The sequence below is a fragment of the Schistocerca americana genome, chromosome 9 (genome assembly GCF_021461395.2).
Source record: "Schistocerca americana isolate TAMUIC-IGC-003095 chromosome 9, iqSchAmer2.1, whole genome shotgun sequence".
Taxonomy (NCBI): Eukaryota; Metazoa; Arthropoda; class Insecta; order Orthoptera; family Acrididae; genus Schistocerca; species Schistocerca americana.
The window spans coordinates 124,440,461-124,458,492 of NC_060127.1; the positions used below are offsets into that span (position 1 = coordinate 124,440,461).

Here is an 18,032-nt window from a genome sequence, read left to right on the forward strand (position 1 = left end):
TCAACACCTCACTGAGTTTGAACGAGGTTGTTTAATAGGGATATGAGAAGCTGGATGTTCCTTCAGGATTTTGCAGAAAGACTTGGCAGGAACGTAGCCACTGTACATGGCTGCTGGCAGCTGTGATCACGAGAATGTACGGTTGCAAGAGGACCGGACTCGAGAAGGTGACGTGGCACTACCGAGAGGGAAGACCATCGTGTTCGGTGTATGGCTCTGGCGCAACGTACTGCATCCGGGGCGACAATCTCAGTAGCCTTTGTCATGACAGTGACACAACGAACACTTACAGATTAGTTACTTCAAGGGCAGCTCAGAGCCAGGCGCTCCTTATCGTAAATTCCACTGACCCCAAAAATACCGTCATTTGCGGCTTAAGTGGTGTCAACTCAGACAGAGCCCCACTTTCCTGTGCAAGTCTTATACAAATGAAACGCGGCAGGTTCCCTGGAGGTCGCCCGTTAACGACTGTTAATCATCAAAGATAACTATACAGCATCACTCACTTCCTTATATGATTAGTGGGTCCTAATTTGTGAGTTTGTTAGATATTAGCTGCAGCTGATTACAATTTAGTTGATTGTGAGCTACAGATATACTCTAATTACAATGGGCAGCTAATTCTTACAAGTATTGGTATTTAATTTCTAAGATCTTAACTAACTCTACTGCCTCCAGCGTCACAGTCGTGCCATATATATATATATATATATATATATATATATATATATATATATATATATATATATGGTGAGTTGACGTTAGTGAATCCTGCCTTTAGGGTGACAAAGCCACCGTTATCAACACCTCGCTGAATTTGAACGAGGTATATATATACAGCGTGAGTCACCTAACATTACCGCTGGATATATTTCGTAAACCACATCAAATACTGACGAATCGATTCCACAGACCGAACGTGAGGAGAGGGGCTAGTGTAATTGGTTAATACAAACCATAAAAAAAATGCACGGAAGTATGTTTTTTAACACAAACCTACGTTTTTTTAAATGGAACTGCGTTAGTTTTGTTAGCACATCTGAACATATAAACAAATACGTAATCAGTGCCGTTTGTTGCATTGTAAAATGTTAATAACATCCGGAGATATTGTAACCTAAAGTTAACGCTTCAGTACCACTCCTCCGTTGTTCGATCGCGGGTATCGGAGAGCACCGGATTACGTAGGGATCCAAAGGGAACGGTGATGGACCTTAGGTACAGAAGAGACTGGAACAGCACATTACGTGCACATGCTAACACCTTTTTATTGGTCTTTTTCACTGACGCACATGTACATTGCCATGAGGGGTGAGGTACACGTACACACGGGGTTTCCGTTTTCAATTACGGAGTGGAATAGAGTGTGTCTCGACATGTCAGGCCAATAGATGTTCAATGTGGTGGCCATCATTTGCTGCACACAATTGCAATCTCTGGCGTAATGAATGTCGTACACGCCGCAGTACATCTGGTGTAATGTCGCCGCAGGCTGCCACAGTACGTTGTTTCATATCCTCTGGGGTTGTAGGCACATCACGGTACGCATTCTCCTTTAACGTACCCCACAGAAAGAAGTCCAGAGGTGTAAGATCAGGAGAACGGGCTGGCCAATTTATGCGTCCTCCACGTCCTATGAAACGCCCGTCGAACATCTTGTCAAGGGTCAGCCTTGTGTTAATTACGGAATGTTCAGATGCACCATCATGCTGATATCACATACGTCGACGCGTTTCCAGTGGGACATTTTCGAGCAACGTTGGCAGATCATTCTGTAGAAATGCAATGTATGTTGCAGCTGTTTAGGCCCCTGCAATGAAGTGAGGACCAATGAGGTGGTCGCCGATGATTCCGCACCATACAGTTACAGTTCACGGTCGCTGTCGCTCTACCTGTCTGAGCCAGCGAGGGTTGTCCACGGACCAGTGATGCATGTTCCGTAGATTCACTGCCCAGTGGTTTGTGAAACCCGCTTCATCGTTAAACAGGTAGAACTGCAACGCATTCTCTGTTAATGCCCATTGACAGAATTGCACTCGATGATTAAAGTCATCACCATGTAATTGCTGATGTAGCGACACATGAAACGGGTGAAAGCGGTGACGATGCAGTATGCGCATGACACTACTTTGACTCAGTCCACCGGCTCTCGCAATGTCCCGTGTACTCATGTGTGGGTTCATGGCAACAGCAGCTAACACACCAACTGCACCCGCTTCTCCTGTGACGGGCCTGTTACGGACCAGTGCTTTGTGCACTTTGCCTTCTCCTGATTGGTTAACATGGCTTCTTGGGCACTTCCCCTCATCCACTACCTACGTGCTGCGATCCTAAAATAGAAAAAAAACTTTGATAGTTGTAAACAATTCGACACAAGTTTCATATTTGTTTCTTACTTCTAGCCTGAATTTATGTAATCAGGGAAAGACTTTTCGGACACCCTGTATTTCAACAGAGACCAGTCAGTTTTCGGAAATGTGTCAGCAGACCCGCATACCACCCTTAATTTACGCTGGAGGATGATGGTTCAGATGGCTCTGAGCACTATGGGACTTAATTGCTCTGGTCATCAGTCCCCTAGAACTTAGGACTACTTAAACCTAACTAACCTAAGGACATCACAAACATCCATGCCCGAGGCAGGATTCGAACCTGCGACCGTAGCGGTCGCGCGGTTCCAGACTGTAGCGCCTAGAACCGCTCGGCCACTCTGGCCGGCTACGCTGGAGGAGCTCACTCTCAGTCATCTCTTATGACCTGGGCACCTGTAAAAGGAAAACATTTAAATTTGTGAAAGGATAAGTTGGGTTTAGCTTTAACAATTCTGTTCCACAAAATACTGGGATGTGCTGAAAAACAGTGTCTCCAAATTTTTTATGTGAAAATTCTTGTAGGTTTTTGAATAAAAGAAAATTTAGTAACATTCTACATCTTTATTCTTCATGTCTGTATATTTCTTTCTCTACGTACTCGCTTTGGCAATGGCCTTGCCGCAGTGTATACACCGGTTCCCGTGAGATTCCCCAAGTTAAGCGGTGTCGGGCGTGGTCGGCTCTTGGATGGGTGACCATCCAGGCCGCCATGCGCTGTTGCCATTTTTCGGGGTGCACTCAGCCTCCTGATGCCAACTGAGGAGCTACTCGACCGAATAGTAGCGGCTTCGGTCAAGAATACCACCCTAATGACCGGGAGAGCAGTGTGCTGACCCCACGTCCCTCCTATCCACTTCTTTCACTGAGGATGACATGGCGGTCGGATGGTCCCTGTAGGCCACTCGTGGCCTGAAGACGGAGTGCTTTTTTTATTACGTACTCGCCTTTGGAACGAGCACATTTCTCTCCACGAGAGACCAGTTTGGTGTTACCGTCGCGCCTTAATCACCACAAAGTGAAGTCCGCGAAAGTGTTCTTCAACTTTTTGAAACAGATGAATATACGAGGCGTGTTTTTCAAGAAAGTACCGTTTTGAAATTAAAAAAAAGACGTTCTAAGATATCTCAATAATTTTATTTTTACGTCAAAGCCTGTACCTTCATCTACGCACTGACGCCATTACAGTTTGATTCTTCCTTGTTTACGTTGTGCACTGAGTGTTTAAGATGCCTCCGATAATCGTGAGTCCCGCCGACTGTGAAGTACGGGCTGTTATAAGATTTCTTAGTGCTAAAAGCGATCGATATTCATCGTGATATCTGTGCAGTTTACGGAGAAAACATTACGAGTGATGGAACGGTAAGAAAGTGGGTGAGAGCATTTAAAGATGGCCGCACAAATGTGCATGATGAACAACGGAGTGGGCGTCCTTCGGTCGTTAATGAAAGTTTAGTGCAGGAAGTGGACGATAAGGTGAGAGAAAACCGGCGCTTTAGGCCTCCGATTTCGTCGTTGCGGGATGACTTTCCTAATGTTTCTCGTAGTGTTTCGTATAGCACTGTGACCGAGCACTTCAATTGCCGAAAATTGTACGCACGTTGCGTACCGAAAATGTTGACGGATGTGCACAAAAGCAAACGTTTAGACAGTGCATTGACTTTCCTTGAGCGGTACCACAACGACGGTGATGATTTCTTAAGCCAAATTGCTACGGGCGATGGAACGTGGGTGGCCTACGTCACACCAGAATCAAAGCAACAGTCCATGGAAGTTGAGCAAGGGCATCGTTTTGCTGCAAGACAATGCCCGTCCGCACCTGGCGAATCAGACCAAAGATCACATCTTTTCGATGGGAAACTCTAGATCATCCTCCGTATAGCCCCGATCTTGCGCCCAGTGACTACCATCTGTTCCTGCACTTGAAGAAACACTTGGGCGGTCAGCGTCTTCACGACGATGACGAAGTCAAAACAGTGGTGATGCAGTGCTTAACAAGTCGGGGGGAGACTTCTATGAGGAGGGTATTCAAAAACTGGTACAACGTTATGAGAAGTCCCTCAATATTGACGGAAATTATGTAGAAAGGTAGATTAAGGTACAGGCTTTCATGTAGAAATAAAATTATTGAGATATCTTAGCACGTCTTTTTTTAATTTCAAAACGGTATTTACATAAAAAACACGCCTCGTAGGATGGCGCAAAGTCCGGACTATATGGAGGATGGTCGACGAGAGCGAACTCGAGGCGCTGGATCGCTTCAGCGTTCATGTGTGGTCTGTCAGGAGAGGTTGCCCTGTGTCTGGGCGATCTCTTAGAATTCGAAATACGATTACAGCACTCTGTTTCTCACGCACTGATAAAGTTACGTCACACACCGCCGTCTTACACCCTACAGTTGTGAGTCCTCTAGCGTCAGAGGGCTGCAAATATGTGGACGTGAAGCGTAAAGATGAAGAATGTTTTATTTTCAAAGCGTTGAGAGTTTCACACTAACAATACGGAGGCATCACTTTTAAGCATGCTGCAACGTCGTGTTTACGTGAAAACCGGTGACAAGTGAAATAATAAGTACAGAGGGTTTGCAAGATATTACTGATCAACAGTTTAACCCAAAGGGCACAGTATTTACACAAAAATTTTGTACAAGTGTATCATATTCACAAGTCAGAAAATACATTACACAATACCTTTCTAATTGAATTAGGTGCAAACAAGAATTTCTTATAACTTCTCTACTAACTGTAAGCTCTTCAATAATAAAAGGTAAAATCAGTTTCATTTAACGAGGACACTTGAAAAATAAAGGTGAAATAAGTTTATTTTGAACAGGATACACAAGTAAAAAAAATATATTACGCAAAACCTTTCTGATTGAATTACTTGCAAACAAGAACTTCTCATAACTTCTACACTAACTGTAACAACTTCAATAATAAAAGGTAAAATCAGTTTCATTTGACAAAGGGCACTTGAATAATAAAGGTGAAGTAAGTTTCTTTTAAATAGGTCACCTGGGCAATAGCAATAGGACAATTCACATAATTTCCGATTTCCGATTCCCATCAAGTATTTATCTTTAACATGTACATAGGTTCAACTCCCGCTGCACATAAGGTATAATTCAGAAAACTAGTCTCCTTCCTTTATGGTTTTGAAGGTAAATACACTACTGGCCATTAAAATTGCTACACCAAGAAGAAACGCAGATGATAAACGGGCATACATAGGACCAATATATTATACTAAAACTGACATGTGATTACATTTTCACGCAATTTTGTAGCATAGATCCTGGGAAATCAGTACCCAGAACAACCACCTCTGGCCGTAATAACGGCCTTGATACGTCTGGACATTGAGTCAAACAGAGTTTGGATGGCGTGTACAGGTACAGCTGCCCATGCAGTTTCAACACGGTACCACAGTTCATCAAGAGTAGTGACTGATGTTTTCTGACGAGCCAGTTGCTAGGCCTCCATTGACCAACCGTTTTCAATTGGTGAGAGATCTGGAGAATGTGCTGGCCAGGGCAGCAGTCGAACATTTTCTGTATCCAGAAAGGCCCGTACAGGACATGCAACATGCGGTCGTGCATTATCCTGCTGAATTGTAGGGTTTCACAGGATCGAATGAAGGGTAGAGCCACGGGTCGTAACACATCTGAAATGTAACGTCCACTGTTCAAAGTGCCGTCAATGCGAACAAGAGGTGAGCGAGACGTGTAACCAATGGCACCCCATACCGTCACGCCGGGTGATACGCCAGTATGGCGATGACGAATACACTCTTCCAATGTGCGTTCACCGCGATGTCGCCAAACACGGATGCGACCATCATGATTCCGTAAACAGAACCTGGATTCTTTCGAAAAAATGACGTTTTGCCATTCGTGCACCCAGGTTCGTCGTTAAGTACACCATCGCAGGCGCTCCTGTCTGTGGTGCAGCGTCCAGGATAGTCGCAGCAATGGTCTCCGAGCTGATAGTCCAGGCTGCTGCAAACATCGTCGAACTTTCGTGAAGATGGTTGTTTTCTTGCTAACGTCCCCATCTGTTGACTCAGGGATCGAGACGTGGCTGCACGATCCGCTACAGCCATTCGGATAAGATGCCTGTCATCTCGACTGCTAGTGATACTAGGCCGTTGGGATGCAGCACGACGTTCCGTATTACCCTCCTGAACCTACCAATTCCATATTGGATCTCGACCAACGCGAGCAGCAATGTCGCGGTACGATAAACCGCAATCGCGATAGTCTACAATCCGACCTTTGTCACAGTCGGAAACGTGATGGTACGCATTTCTCCTCCTTACACGAGACATCACAACAACGTTTCACCAGGCAACGCCGGTCAACTGCTGTTTGTGTATGAGAAGTCGGTTGGAAACTTTTCTCATGGCAGCACGTTATAGGTGTCGCCACCGGCACCAACCTTGTGTGAATACTCTGAAAAGCTAATCATTTGCATATCACAGCATCTTCTCCTGCCGGTTAAATTTCGCGTCTGTAGCACGTCATCTTCGTGGTGTAGCAATTTTAATGGCCAGTAGTGTATATAAGGAGTGTAGCAAACGGAACAGGCGCCTTGGCGTCCCAATGCAGATGAAACAACTGAATGCAAGATCCCCACTCACTGCAACCCGAAGAACTCAGTGGCCGCCGTATTTTCCCCGCGGCCAAAAGAACCTCCCGTTCCCTCTGGTATTGGTCGGCCAAGGCGTCGTACTCCAGGCATCGATTTAGACATGGACTAGGTGGCCGCTGCAGTGCTGAAACAGAATAGCACAAACACACAGCCACAGTGAAAAGAAACAATGTTAACAGCCCCCAGAATATATTAAGATAAAATTCTGCAAAGAGAGATCACATCAAGACAAAGGCAAATTAAAAATGGTTAAGAGTATTATCCGTAGACTTCAAATTTCAAAATACGTAAAACTGCCCCAGCACAAACAGGCTAGTTTTAAAAGGGCAACGATGAGACAAAGCATAATATTATTACACCAGTACGTCGCAGTTCCAATACAATATTGACTCTCATAAGAAAGAAGCTAGTGAAAACACGGGTAAGTCTGATTGTAAAACTAGAAAGCTTGAATGTCTACTTCTTCAATAGACAGCTGCATGGTATATAATTCAACCCCAATAGCCAAAAGGAATAACACATTGCTCAGCGTCCTGTGTAGAAGACCATGACCCAGTCACGCCTCAAGAACTTGCAATAACAGGTCCGCTTCCGCATTCCGAGCCACATACACCGGTCAAATCCAGCTAACTCCATGCAAACACTAGTTTCACTCTCTGAGCAGCGACACTTACCGGCCGTTCCGAAGGCAAAACCCAGTCTGCCCGCCACCCCACCAGCACCACCACCGGCCAAAATGGCAAAGATAAGCAACGCCAGAGGGAAACAATCGATACGGGTGAATCGAACGGAGAAAGCAACTGGCTCCGGCGTATCACATCCCCTCTTACAATCAAATTTCAGGATTTCATTTGTTACACCAGCTGATTGCGTTTTGTTTTTAAAGGTCTAACATCACGGAGTGGAACGTGGAAACGCTGACCTCGGACGATCAGAGGCGTCCTGTCCTCTCCAAATTACTGCGCACCCTTCGGCACATCACAAAAGCCATACGCCTAGGCAGAAAATGCGCCGGGCGCCAAAAATGGAATTTTCTCCAGCGGCACTTGAACAAAACAGGTGAGATACATGCGATTGCAGTCTTTCTTGGCGTATTCCACTGATGAATTATTCTCGGGTTATCAGCCGAGTGTTGGCGTCGTCTTGTGGCAACGTTTCAATGAGTTTCGTACCCATCATCTTCTGGCAAAGATGGGAGGGAGTTGACACACTTCGCCAGAAGATGATGGGTACGAAACTCATTGAAACGTTGCCACAAGACGACGCCACCACTCGGCTGAAAACACGAGGAGAATTCATCAGCAAAACAGGTGAGTCTTTATTTGTAAGTAAGTTCTTTGGGAATGCAGGTTTTCTCGGTGAATTTCAGCGGCGAAACCTTTCGAGGTATCAACCGAATCGCGGCGCCTTCGCTGGAAGATGACGAGTTAGAAATTCGCAATGTGCGAAAATTTCATCTAATATGGTATCCATGGCCCGCCCGGTTGGCCGTGCGGTATAACGCACGACTTTCTGGGCAGGAAGTAGCGCCTGGTCCCGGCACGAATCCACCCGGAGGATTGGTGTTGAAGTCCGGTGAACCGGCCAGTCTGTGGATAGTTTTTAGGCGGTTTTCCATCTGCCTCGGAGAATGCGGGCTGGTTCCCCTTATTCCGCGATTGCTGCGCAAACAAGTTCTCCGCGTACGCTTACACCACCATTACTCTACCACGGAAACATAGGGGTTACACTCGTCTGGTGTGAGACGTTCCCTGGGGGATCCACCAGGGGCCGAATCGCACCATAACTCTGGGTTCGGTGTGGGGTGGCGGAGGGGGGAAGTGGTCTGCGGTAGTCGTCGTGGGGCTGTGGACCACTGCGGTTGCGGCGGGGACGAAGCCTCTCCGTCATTTATAGGTCCCCGGTTAACATACAATACAATACATACAATGGTATCCATACATATTATAAAAAGCTATGTATAACTGTACGCTTGTACACTGATCAGGCAGAACATTATGAGCATATACTTAATAGCCAGTGTGTCCACATTAGCACGGATAAAAGCGGCAACGCGTCGTGACATGGAAGCAATGATGCCTTGGTAGGTCTCTGGAGGTAGTTGACACACATCTGCACACACAAGTCACCTAATTCCCGTAATTTTCGGGAAAATGGGGGGGGGGGGGGGTGCGATATGCAATCTGACGCCACATTCAGTCATATCCCAGATGTGTTCCATTGGGTTGAGATCTGGTGAGCTGGGGGACAGCACATCAATTATAACTCGCCACTGTATTCCGCAAACCACTCCATCACACTCCTCGTCTTGTGACATGGCGCATTGTCTTGTTGAAAAATGTCACTGACGTCATGAAGGGGTGTACATGGTATTTGTTGTATTCTCCAACAGTTTATTGAACGTAACTTCTTCTACAATACAATAGCTGGCTGTACAATAGATGTAGGCGTCCGTCGATCTAGCCGGAGATGTGGTTCCTCTCGGTCGGCTGGTACTTCGATCGGCGGTGCAGTACAGCGGCTCCGGTTATATCTTCTCGGAGACTCCGCTATAGCGGTTGCCATTAGCAGCGGACGAAGACTGGTCTGCCTTCGACCGGCCGGGCCTATATAGTGAGCTGGAGCCAGTAGAAACCCAGTTTATAAATCCGTGGCCGGATATGTCGCGGCGACCTCTGCAACTAAAGGTTCCTATTAATCGACTGGAATCTTCGGCGTGTTTCCTGGTGTCTTCGGCTGTTTGGCTATTGGTTTGTTTCCCTCATAGCATGGCTGTTATGCGGTGCTGCCTGTCATATAGGGGAACCCGATGGCAGACAGTACAGTATTGAACCAGTCTACGATACTTCTTGGCCACCATGGTGCCTTGCAATAGCACCATTGGAATCATGGATGCCCATGTCAATGTTCCCGAGAGCATAATGGAATGGCCACCAACTTGTCTCTGCCCAGCAGTACAGGCGTCAGGGAGCGAATTCGCGCCCTCCTGTCGACATGATGAAGGAGGTATGCCGGCCGCAGTGGCCGTGCGGTTCTAGGCGGTACAGTCTGGAATCGAGCGACCGCTACGGTCGCAGGTTCGAATCCTGCCTCGGGCATGGATGTGTGTGATGTCCTTAGGTTAGTTAGGTTTAATTAGTTCTAAGTTCTAGGTGACTGATGACCTCAGAAGTTAAGTCACATAGTGCTCCTTGAACCATTTGAAGGAGGTATCGGGGTTCATCAGGCCATGCAAAGCTCTGCCACTGTGCTAACGAACAGTGCCGATGGTCACGAGCCCATTTCAGTCGTAGTTGTCTACGTTGTGTTGTTAACATTGGCACATGCATGGGTCGCCGTCTGCGGACGGCCATCGATGGAAGTGGTCGCTGCCCTGTACTCTGCCCAGCATGAAAGTCTGATGTTAGTTCCGTCACAGTTCGCCGACTGTTCTGTTTTACCAGTCCGCCCAGCCTACGACAGCCGACATCTGTAATGAGGGGTGGCAGCCCAACCCGACAACGTCTGGACGTGGTTTCATCTTGGTTTCGACACGTATTGAAGACACTCCCCACAGAACTGCTCGAAAAGCATACAAGTCGTGCAATTTACGAAATGCTCCTACAGAGACTCCTGCACATCACCACGTGGCCTCGGTCAAACTGAAATAGGTCGGGCACCTTCCCCATTCAACACACAGACAGCAGGCTCACTGATACTACATGCACCAAGCGTGTGTCTAACTAGCAGTCATTCCTCGTCAGGTGTCACTGATACACTACTGGCCATTAAAATTGCTATACCAAGAAAAAATGCAGATGATAAACGGGTATTCATTGGACAAATATATTATACAAGAACTGACATGTGATTACATTTTCACGCAATTTGGGTGCATAGATCCTGAGAAGTCAGTACCCAGAACAACCACCTCTGGCCTGTACAGACATGTACAGCTGCCCATGCAGCTTCAACACGATACCACAGTTCATCAAGAGTAGTGACTGCCGGTCAACTGCTGTTTTTGTCTGAGAAATCGGTTGGAAACTTTCCTCATGTCAGTACGTTGTAAGTGTCGCCACCGGCGCCAAACTTGTGTGAATACTCTGAGTAGCTAATCATTTGCATATCACAGCGTATTCTTCCTGTCGGTTAAATTTCGCGTCTGTAGCACGTCATCTTCGTGGTGTAGCAATTTTAATGGTCAGTAGTGTATATTATTGAAGGGAATGGCGGACCCATTTTCGAACAGGCGATGAATTCGTTTGAACCAAGGGTAATTCCTTTCTTATACTGCGGTTGCGTTCTTTATTTTTGTTAGGGTTTGAGCTTTTTACCTTATATTAATTTTAGTTCCCGTTCTTTTGGCTGAGAGGTGGAATTTGGGTCCATACTGAGGAAAAAACCTCCCTAAAAACTTCAGTAGGGTTATTTGCATGTTAAACTAATCTATATTAATCCTCTTGCAAATATTGATCCTGTAATTCCTGCGGCATAACTTGTACTTGCTGGGTTCTGTCGTAGTTGTTCAGTAGCACTTGGTGGGAACGAGTATTTATGTTTTGGAAAATTAAGCTGCATCGGTGGTTGTTTTAACGAGTGCGTTGTTTTTGATTCTGTTGTTAATCTAGGTTCTCCGTATTTTGCTGTCACTTATATCAGTCTCTGCTCTAGTAGCTGTACATGTGCTACATGGTATAGATATCTTCTATTGGCTCTTGGACTAGTATTTATCGCTGTTCGTATCATTTTGTTAAATATTTTTGGTGTGTGAATGTTTGAAAAAAAAAGGGTTCCAAGCACTATGGGACTTAACATCTGAGGTCATCAGTCCCCTAGAACTTAGAACTACTTAAACCTAACTAACCTAAGGACGTCACACAGATCCATGCCCGAGGCAGCATTCGAACCTGCGACAGCAGCAGCAGCGCGGTTCCAGATTGAAGCGCCTAGAACCCCTCGGCCACAGCGGCCGATTTGAACGTTTCATATCATCCATATTGGTGCAGCATGTTCCAGGGTTGGTATTATAAAACTGTGGTAGACATAAAGTAGATTTGGGGCTGTTGCTCCATAACTTTTTTTTATCAATTTTAAAAGTCCTAAACCTTTTCTTTCTTTCATTATTGGTTCTGTAATAGCTTGTCATCACGATGGAATCAAATGTTAGTTCAAGATATTTTACGTCTTTTTTTCGGTTCTATGGATACTTTACAGCTTATTTCTCTGTGGTTCGTCACTTTATAAACTACATTTTCACCTCTAACCGGATTTTAAGTGCATATTTGACACGTACACGAGAGGTAACTATGAACCTCAGTATCTCGTAAACGGATAAAGAAATCAGTAAAATTTTTGGAGATCGGGAATACATCGTAAGAATTTCAGCCATTTACTTGGAATCCGCGGCTCGGTTTTGGTACGAAGGAATGGGATAGTAAAAGGTTTATTTCGGGGGATGGGAGGTGGTTCCTAAGGGAACGCCCATGAAGTAATTGTGTTTCCAAAAGGCACTTAAGACTCACCGTAGGCATCAAATGCAAAAAGACAACTGAGTCGCTCCGATTGCCTAAGCAGGAGGAAATTTGTAACATTGATACTTTGGCCCCATACTGTTGGATAGCGACACTAAGAAGAGCCTTCTGTGGGGTATACAAATGGTCCCCAGCCCAAGGACTGTCCAAAACACTTGACCCTACATTTCTATCAGCAATAGAACCTGAGGTATAAGCCCCGGAAGGATCTCGTTTTTATGTGCGACGTTTTGTAATATATCAGATAGCGCATGCTTCCGGCACGCATTCGGATATGGGCGACGGCGTCGCTGCAGCGTGAACGCAACGTAGCGAGACTCCTATGCAGGTATATAAGCACCGACATGTAGGCAAGGGATTAGTATGGCATTCGCGTCTTCCCTCCGTGCGTGTACTATGGAGACGTTATTACCAACTGTGTCCGAGCAGTACGAACGTGCTGTTATTCTTCTCTTGGATGCCGAAGGACGAATACCAGGAGGCATCCATTGGAGAATGAAGAATGTGTGCGGTTAAGGCGAAACGGCGGGGGAAACATCGACAGGGAATCCTACTGCTTCATGACAGCGCGCGTTCCCATATCGCGAATGTCGTAGCGTAGAAGTTACGCCAGCTCAAGTGGCGTCGGTGGAATGACAGCATCATTGCTCACGGCGATTTTTTCTGACTAGCATACCGATTCTCAACAGTACGGCCGTCCGACTGTCCCCCCCCTCCCCCCCTTATATCTTATGGTGAGGACAGTATTAACTGGTCACTGCTACGTTAGCAAGTTTGAGTAGAGGAACTGTAATTTATCGTTAAGGATCCTGTGAGTGGTGTTTTTGACAGACAGAGTTCAAGTAACGTTAGTTTTATACCTTTACTCGCTCTATAGAGGAGATCACTTTTATTGTGTCTCACTGTTTAGAGGCACAAAATACGCGGGTGTTTTCAGCTCGTTACTAAATGCAAATAAGTAGGAGGCCGAGTTGATAGGAGCTGAAGGAGTCCAGGTTGCAATACTACGCGGTTCGGCACACTGTTAGAGAGAAGGATTACTATTCAGGAAACACGTAGTACAATGAAATTACTTATCTTCAGTAGTTTGTAGGACTGCAGCTGCGGCTACGATCTGACAGTCTTATAACATGGAATACCATGAACTAATACAACATACGAGTATGTCCGCGGCTCGTGGTCTCGCGGTAGTGTTCTCGCTTCCCGAGCACGGGGTCCCGGGTTCAATTCCCGGCGGGGTCATGGATTTTTCCTGCCTCGAGATGACTGGGTGTTGTTGTGTCGTCCTCATCATCATCATTCATCCCCATTACGGTCGGAGGAAGGCAATGGCAAACCACCTCCACAAGGACCTTGCCTAGTAAGACGGCGCTAGTCTCCCGCGTCGCTCCCCTACGCTCTGTAAAGAAGTATGGGACTCTTCATCATCAATACAACATATTCCCAGGGACTAAGCCTGATAGGCCCTCCTCAGAGAATCAATGGAAACATTACAGAACTGGCTGAGGGCCGATTATGAAAGTGCGTGTGCCTAGGCTGAAGTCTAGCTAAGAAGTGAACGAGGCACACTCCAGTTCCGCCGAGCTGCACAGCCCGCTAGAGTGCGCTGTGCTCGGCAGACGAGGGGCTGCCAACCTTGCGTTGGCGCGGCGTTGTAGTAGTATATGTGGCAATGATACTACGACTTTCAATATCACAGAACGATATTCATTCAGAGTATGTTCACCAAAGTTGGAATCTCTCTTTTTCAGTCTCCATATGTTTTCGTGTTAAGTCAGTCTAGCAGTTCTATCCTTTTCTGATTGGTCTTCATATACATTGTCACAAAAAAAGTAACATGAAGCAGTATACATTCCACTTTTTTCTAAAGATTGAATCTCGTCTTTAATTCTTGGATGTGAGGTCCGTCAGTTATGCAAAACACCGTTTTTTCTCAGTATCCAAACACGTTGCTGCACCACTGTGCCATCATCAGTGGCTTTTCGTTTTTATTTATTCTGCAATGTGAGCATTTTTGTTAAATGATTATAAAATTATGTGCATCTTTAGTTCAAACAACATATCGTTTCTTTTTGTAAATACCTTTACGTTTGGTGTGCATGAATTTTCTGGATCAATTGTGTATTAATTACTAGAGGTAGCTTGCAATCTGCAACCAAACGATGTTAATGAGAAAGTTTTCTGCTGGAAGTTAACCTATCTTCTAGAACGTAATTTAGTTTGTCGCAATGTTTCCGCGCCTATATTCGCTTTTACTTACGTTTTCGTGTGCCAAGCACTTCCATTCTCCGCATCATGCTGAGGTGTTGTGATGCACACGTAACTATAACAAGTATTTTCCACAAATAACGTAGTAAAACACTCTTCACTTCAGCAAAACACAGTGTGATTGTGGTTTGTTGTGTGTCCCAGCGCAGTCACTGTTCATTTGTTCACCAGAGAGTTCGGCGCCAAATTTGAATTTTGTTTTCATTTTATCTTTGTGTGTGTGCGTGTGCGTGTGTGTGTGTGTTTTCTGTGCGCTTCTTAGCTGTGTGTGTTCTCTTTTATATGGTATTCATTTTCTGTGTAAATGGTGCGTCTTTGCAGATTTTAGTGTATAATTTTTTAGCGCGCGAGCGCGCGTGTGTGTGCGTGTGTGGATGTGTGCCTGTGTGCGTGTGTGTGCGTGTGTGCGCGTGTGAGTATTTACAAAAAGAAACGATCTGTTGTTTGAACTAAAGATGCACATAATTTTATAATCATTTATAAAAAATGTTCACATTGAAGAATTAAAAAAAACGAAAGCCCACTGATGGTGGCACAGTGGTCCCGTAACATGTTTGGGTACTGAGATGGTTCAAATGGCTCTCAGCAGTATGGGACTTACCTTCTGAGGTTAGTCCCCTAGAACTTAGAACTACTTAAACCTAACTAACCTAAGGACATCACACACATCCATGCCCGAGGCAGGATTCGAACCTGCGATTGTAGCGGTCGCGCGGTTCCAGACTGTAGCGCCTAGAACCGCTAGGCTACTCTGGCCGGCGGGTACTGAGAGAAAATGGTGTTTTGCATAACTGAAGGACCTCACTTCCAACAATTTTAGCTGCTAACACGGCCAATACATGGAGCTGTAAATCAAAATGATGAATATCTGGCCTTTAGCGTTGAACACAATGCTGAAAGGAGTATACTGGGGCTAACTTGTATGTGGCACCAGAATAAGATAAGAATATTAATAAATTAAAATGAAACTAGTATACTATAAACGACGAATGTCTCTGATAGGCTCGATAATGTGGATTGCTGACTGTGCGCGACCGTAGAGCCAGAGATACTGTTTCTGGTCTGAGAATGTAGTGCTGGAGAGAGCTGGGCGCACACTTGTAGGTAGCTGTGTGTGAGGGAAAGACGATGGGGTGGGCAGCTTCTGTGGTGTGCTGTGTGAATTCACCAAGAGTTAGATTAATGCAGGTATGTCGATATTGTTGAACATGGAAGCAGAAGTCTTCATGTATGCGAGGTAAAGATTCTCAATAATTACGATTTCTGTTTTTGCCAGGGCGTTAGCATAGGTGAGTTGGCTGACAATTTGTTATTGTTGAGTAACCCCACGATGTACGTAAACGTCTAGTTAGGTATTTCATTTTTGTAATGCTTTTAAGATTTGTTAACAGAGCTATGTGTAATTTGATGATTTGCATTTACGTTGGATTAATGAAGTGAGATAATACTTGCTGTTTAAATCTCATTGTTTGTGAATCAATTGTGAGTAATGTGACTTCAATTGCCAGATGTTTTTGAAAAGACAAACTTAATTTGCAATACAATTTTGCTGTATACAGTGAGTACTAGCAATCCATCATTATCAGCAACGCCTCCCGGTCCAGGTCATATATTTTTCAAAGAATTTGGAATTTCTTAAATGTTCTAGTTTATCAGCCAAATGAATTTCATGTGCATTTCAAGTATTATGGCCAGCATTGCACACTGCTGAGCCTGTAGTTAGTGTATTTATACTTTTTTATGAGAGACCAGAATATACGCGTTCCACCGTTGCTGCTTTAGACGTAAGACCATTTAATTTAATTGTTACGTGTACAGGCACCAAACTTATTGGTTTTTTAACAGGGCTTTAGCATTCAGTGGTAAAGGGGGTGAACGTATTTTGCAGTGGCTGTTTCTTTATTGGTATTGAGAGTTGCATTACCCAACCGATTCGTGTTAAGTTTTGCTAACAATTACACAGACTAAGAACACTACTTGCACTTACAACACGCCACACGACAATTCGAGTTCAGTAGTCATTCCACAGATCAGACATTCATTCAATTTAATCGTCAAGTCTATTATACCACTTTTTAAGGAACGTTACAATGTGGACATCTACATCTACACCTGCGTGATTACTCTGCTACTCACAATAAAGTGCCTGGAAGAGGGTTGAGTGAACCACCTTCAAACTGTCTCTCTACCGTTCCACTCTCCAACGGCGCGCGGGAAAAACGAGCACTTCAGTTTTTCTGTGCGAGCCCTGATTTCTCTTGTAATTTTATTATTAATTGTAACCCCTAAGTATTTAGTCAAATTTACAGCCCTCAGATTTGTGTGACAACGCGTAATCGAAATTTAGCTGATTTCTTTTAGTACTCATGTGAATAACTTCAGGTTCAATTGCCACTTTTCGCACCATGTAGCCATCTTATCTAAATAATTTTACAATTTGTTTTGGTGTTCTGATGACTTTACAAGACGCTAAATGACAGCATCCCCTGCAAACAGTGTAAGACGGCTACTCAGATTGTCTCCTATATCGTTGATCTAGATCACGGACAATAGAGGGCCTATAACACTTCCTTGTGGAACGCTGGATATTACTTCTGTTTTTCTCGATGACTTTCCATCTAGAACTACGAACTGTGACCTTTCTGACAGGAAATCACGAGTCCAGTCGCACAACTGAGGCGATACTCCGTCGGCACGCAGTTTGGTTAGAAGACGCTTGTGAGGATCGGTATCGAAAGCCTTCTGGAAATCTAAAAATATGGAATCAGTCTGACATCCCCTGTCGATAGCACTCATTACTTCATGGGTATAAAGAGCTAGTTGTGTTTCACAAGAACGATATTTTCTGAATCCGTTCTATGTGTCAATAAATCGTTTTCTTCGAGGTACTTCATAATGTTCGAATACAGTGTACGTTCCAAAACCATACTGCAAATCGACATTAGTGATATGGGCCTGTAATTCAGCCGATTACTCCTAAATCCCTTTTTGGGTATTGGTGTGACTTGAGAAATTTTTCAGTCTTTAGGTACGGATCTTTCTGTGAGCGAGTGGTTGTATATAATTGCTAAATATGGAGCTATTGTATTCTAAGTTTTTTTTAATAAATTTGGTGTATATTTCCGGGATTTTGCTTTGCTGACAAGTACCACTTCAGTTTTGCCTACATGTAGCATATTAACAGATGAAGCCAGGAAGTGAAAGCTGTGTTTCTGACAGAAATCTGGTCAGTT

The 18,032-nt window shown here is 44.8% G+C and overlaps 1 protein-coding gene across 1 annotated transcript in view; it reads left to right on the plus strand.

The window, feature by feature from the left end:
* LOC124551212 overlaps window positions 1-18,032 on the plus strand; it is a 70,318-nt gene that overhangs the window by 14,408 nt on the left and 37,878 nt on the right. Inside the window, exon 2 of the mRNA XM_047126202.1 lies at window positions 7,905-8,077. Within this exon, the coding sequence (XP_046982158.1) occupies window positions 7,905-8,077 (173 nt within the window). The remainder of the gene's footprint in view (window positions 1-7,904; window positions 8,078-18,032) is intronic.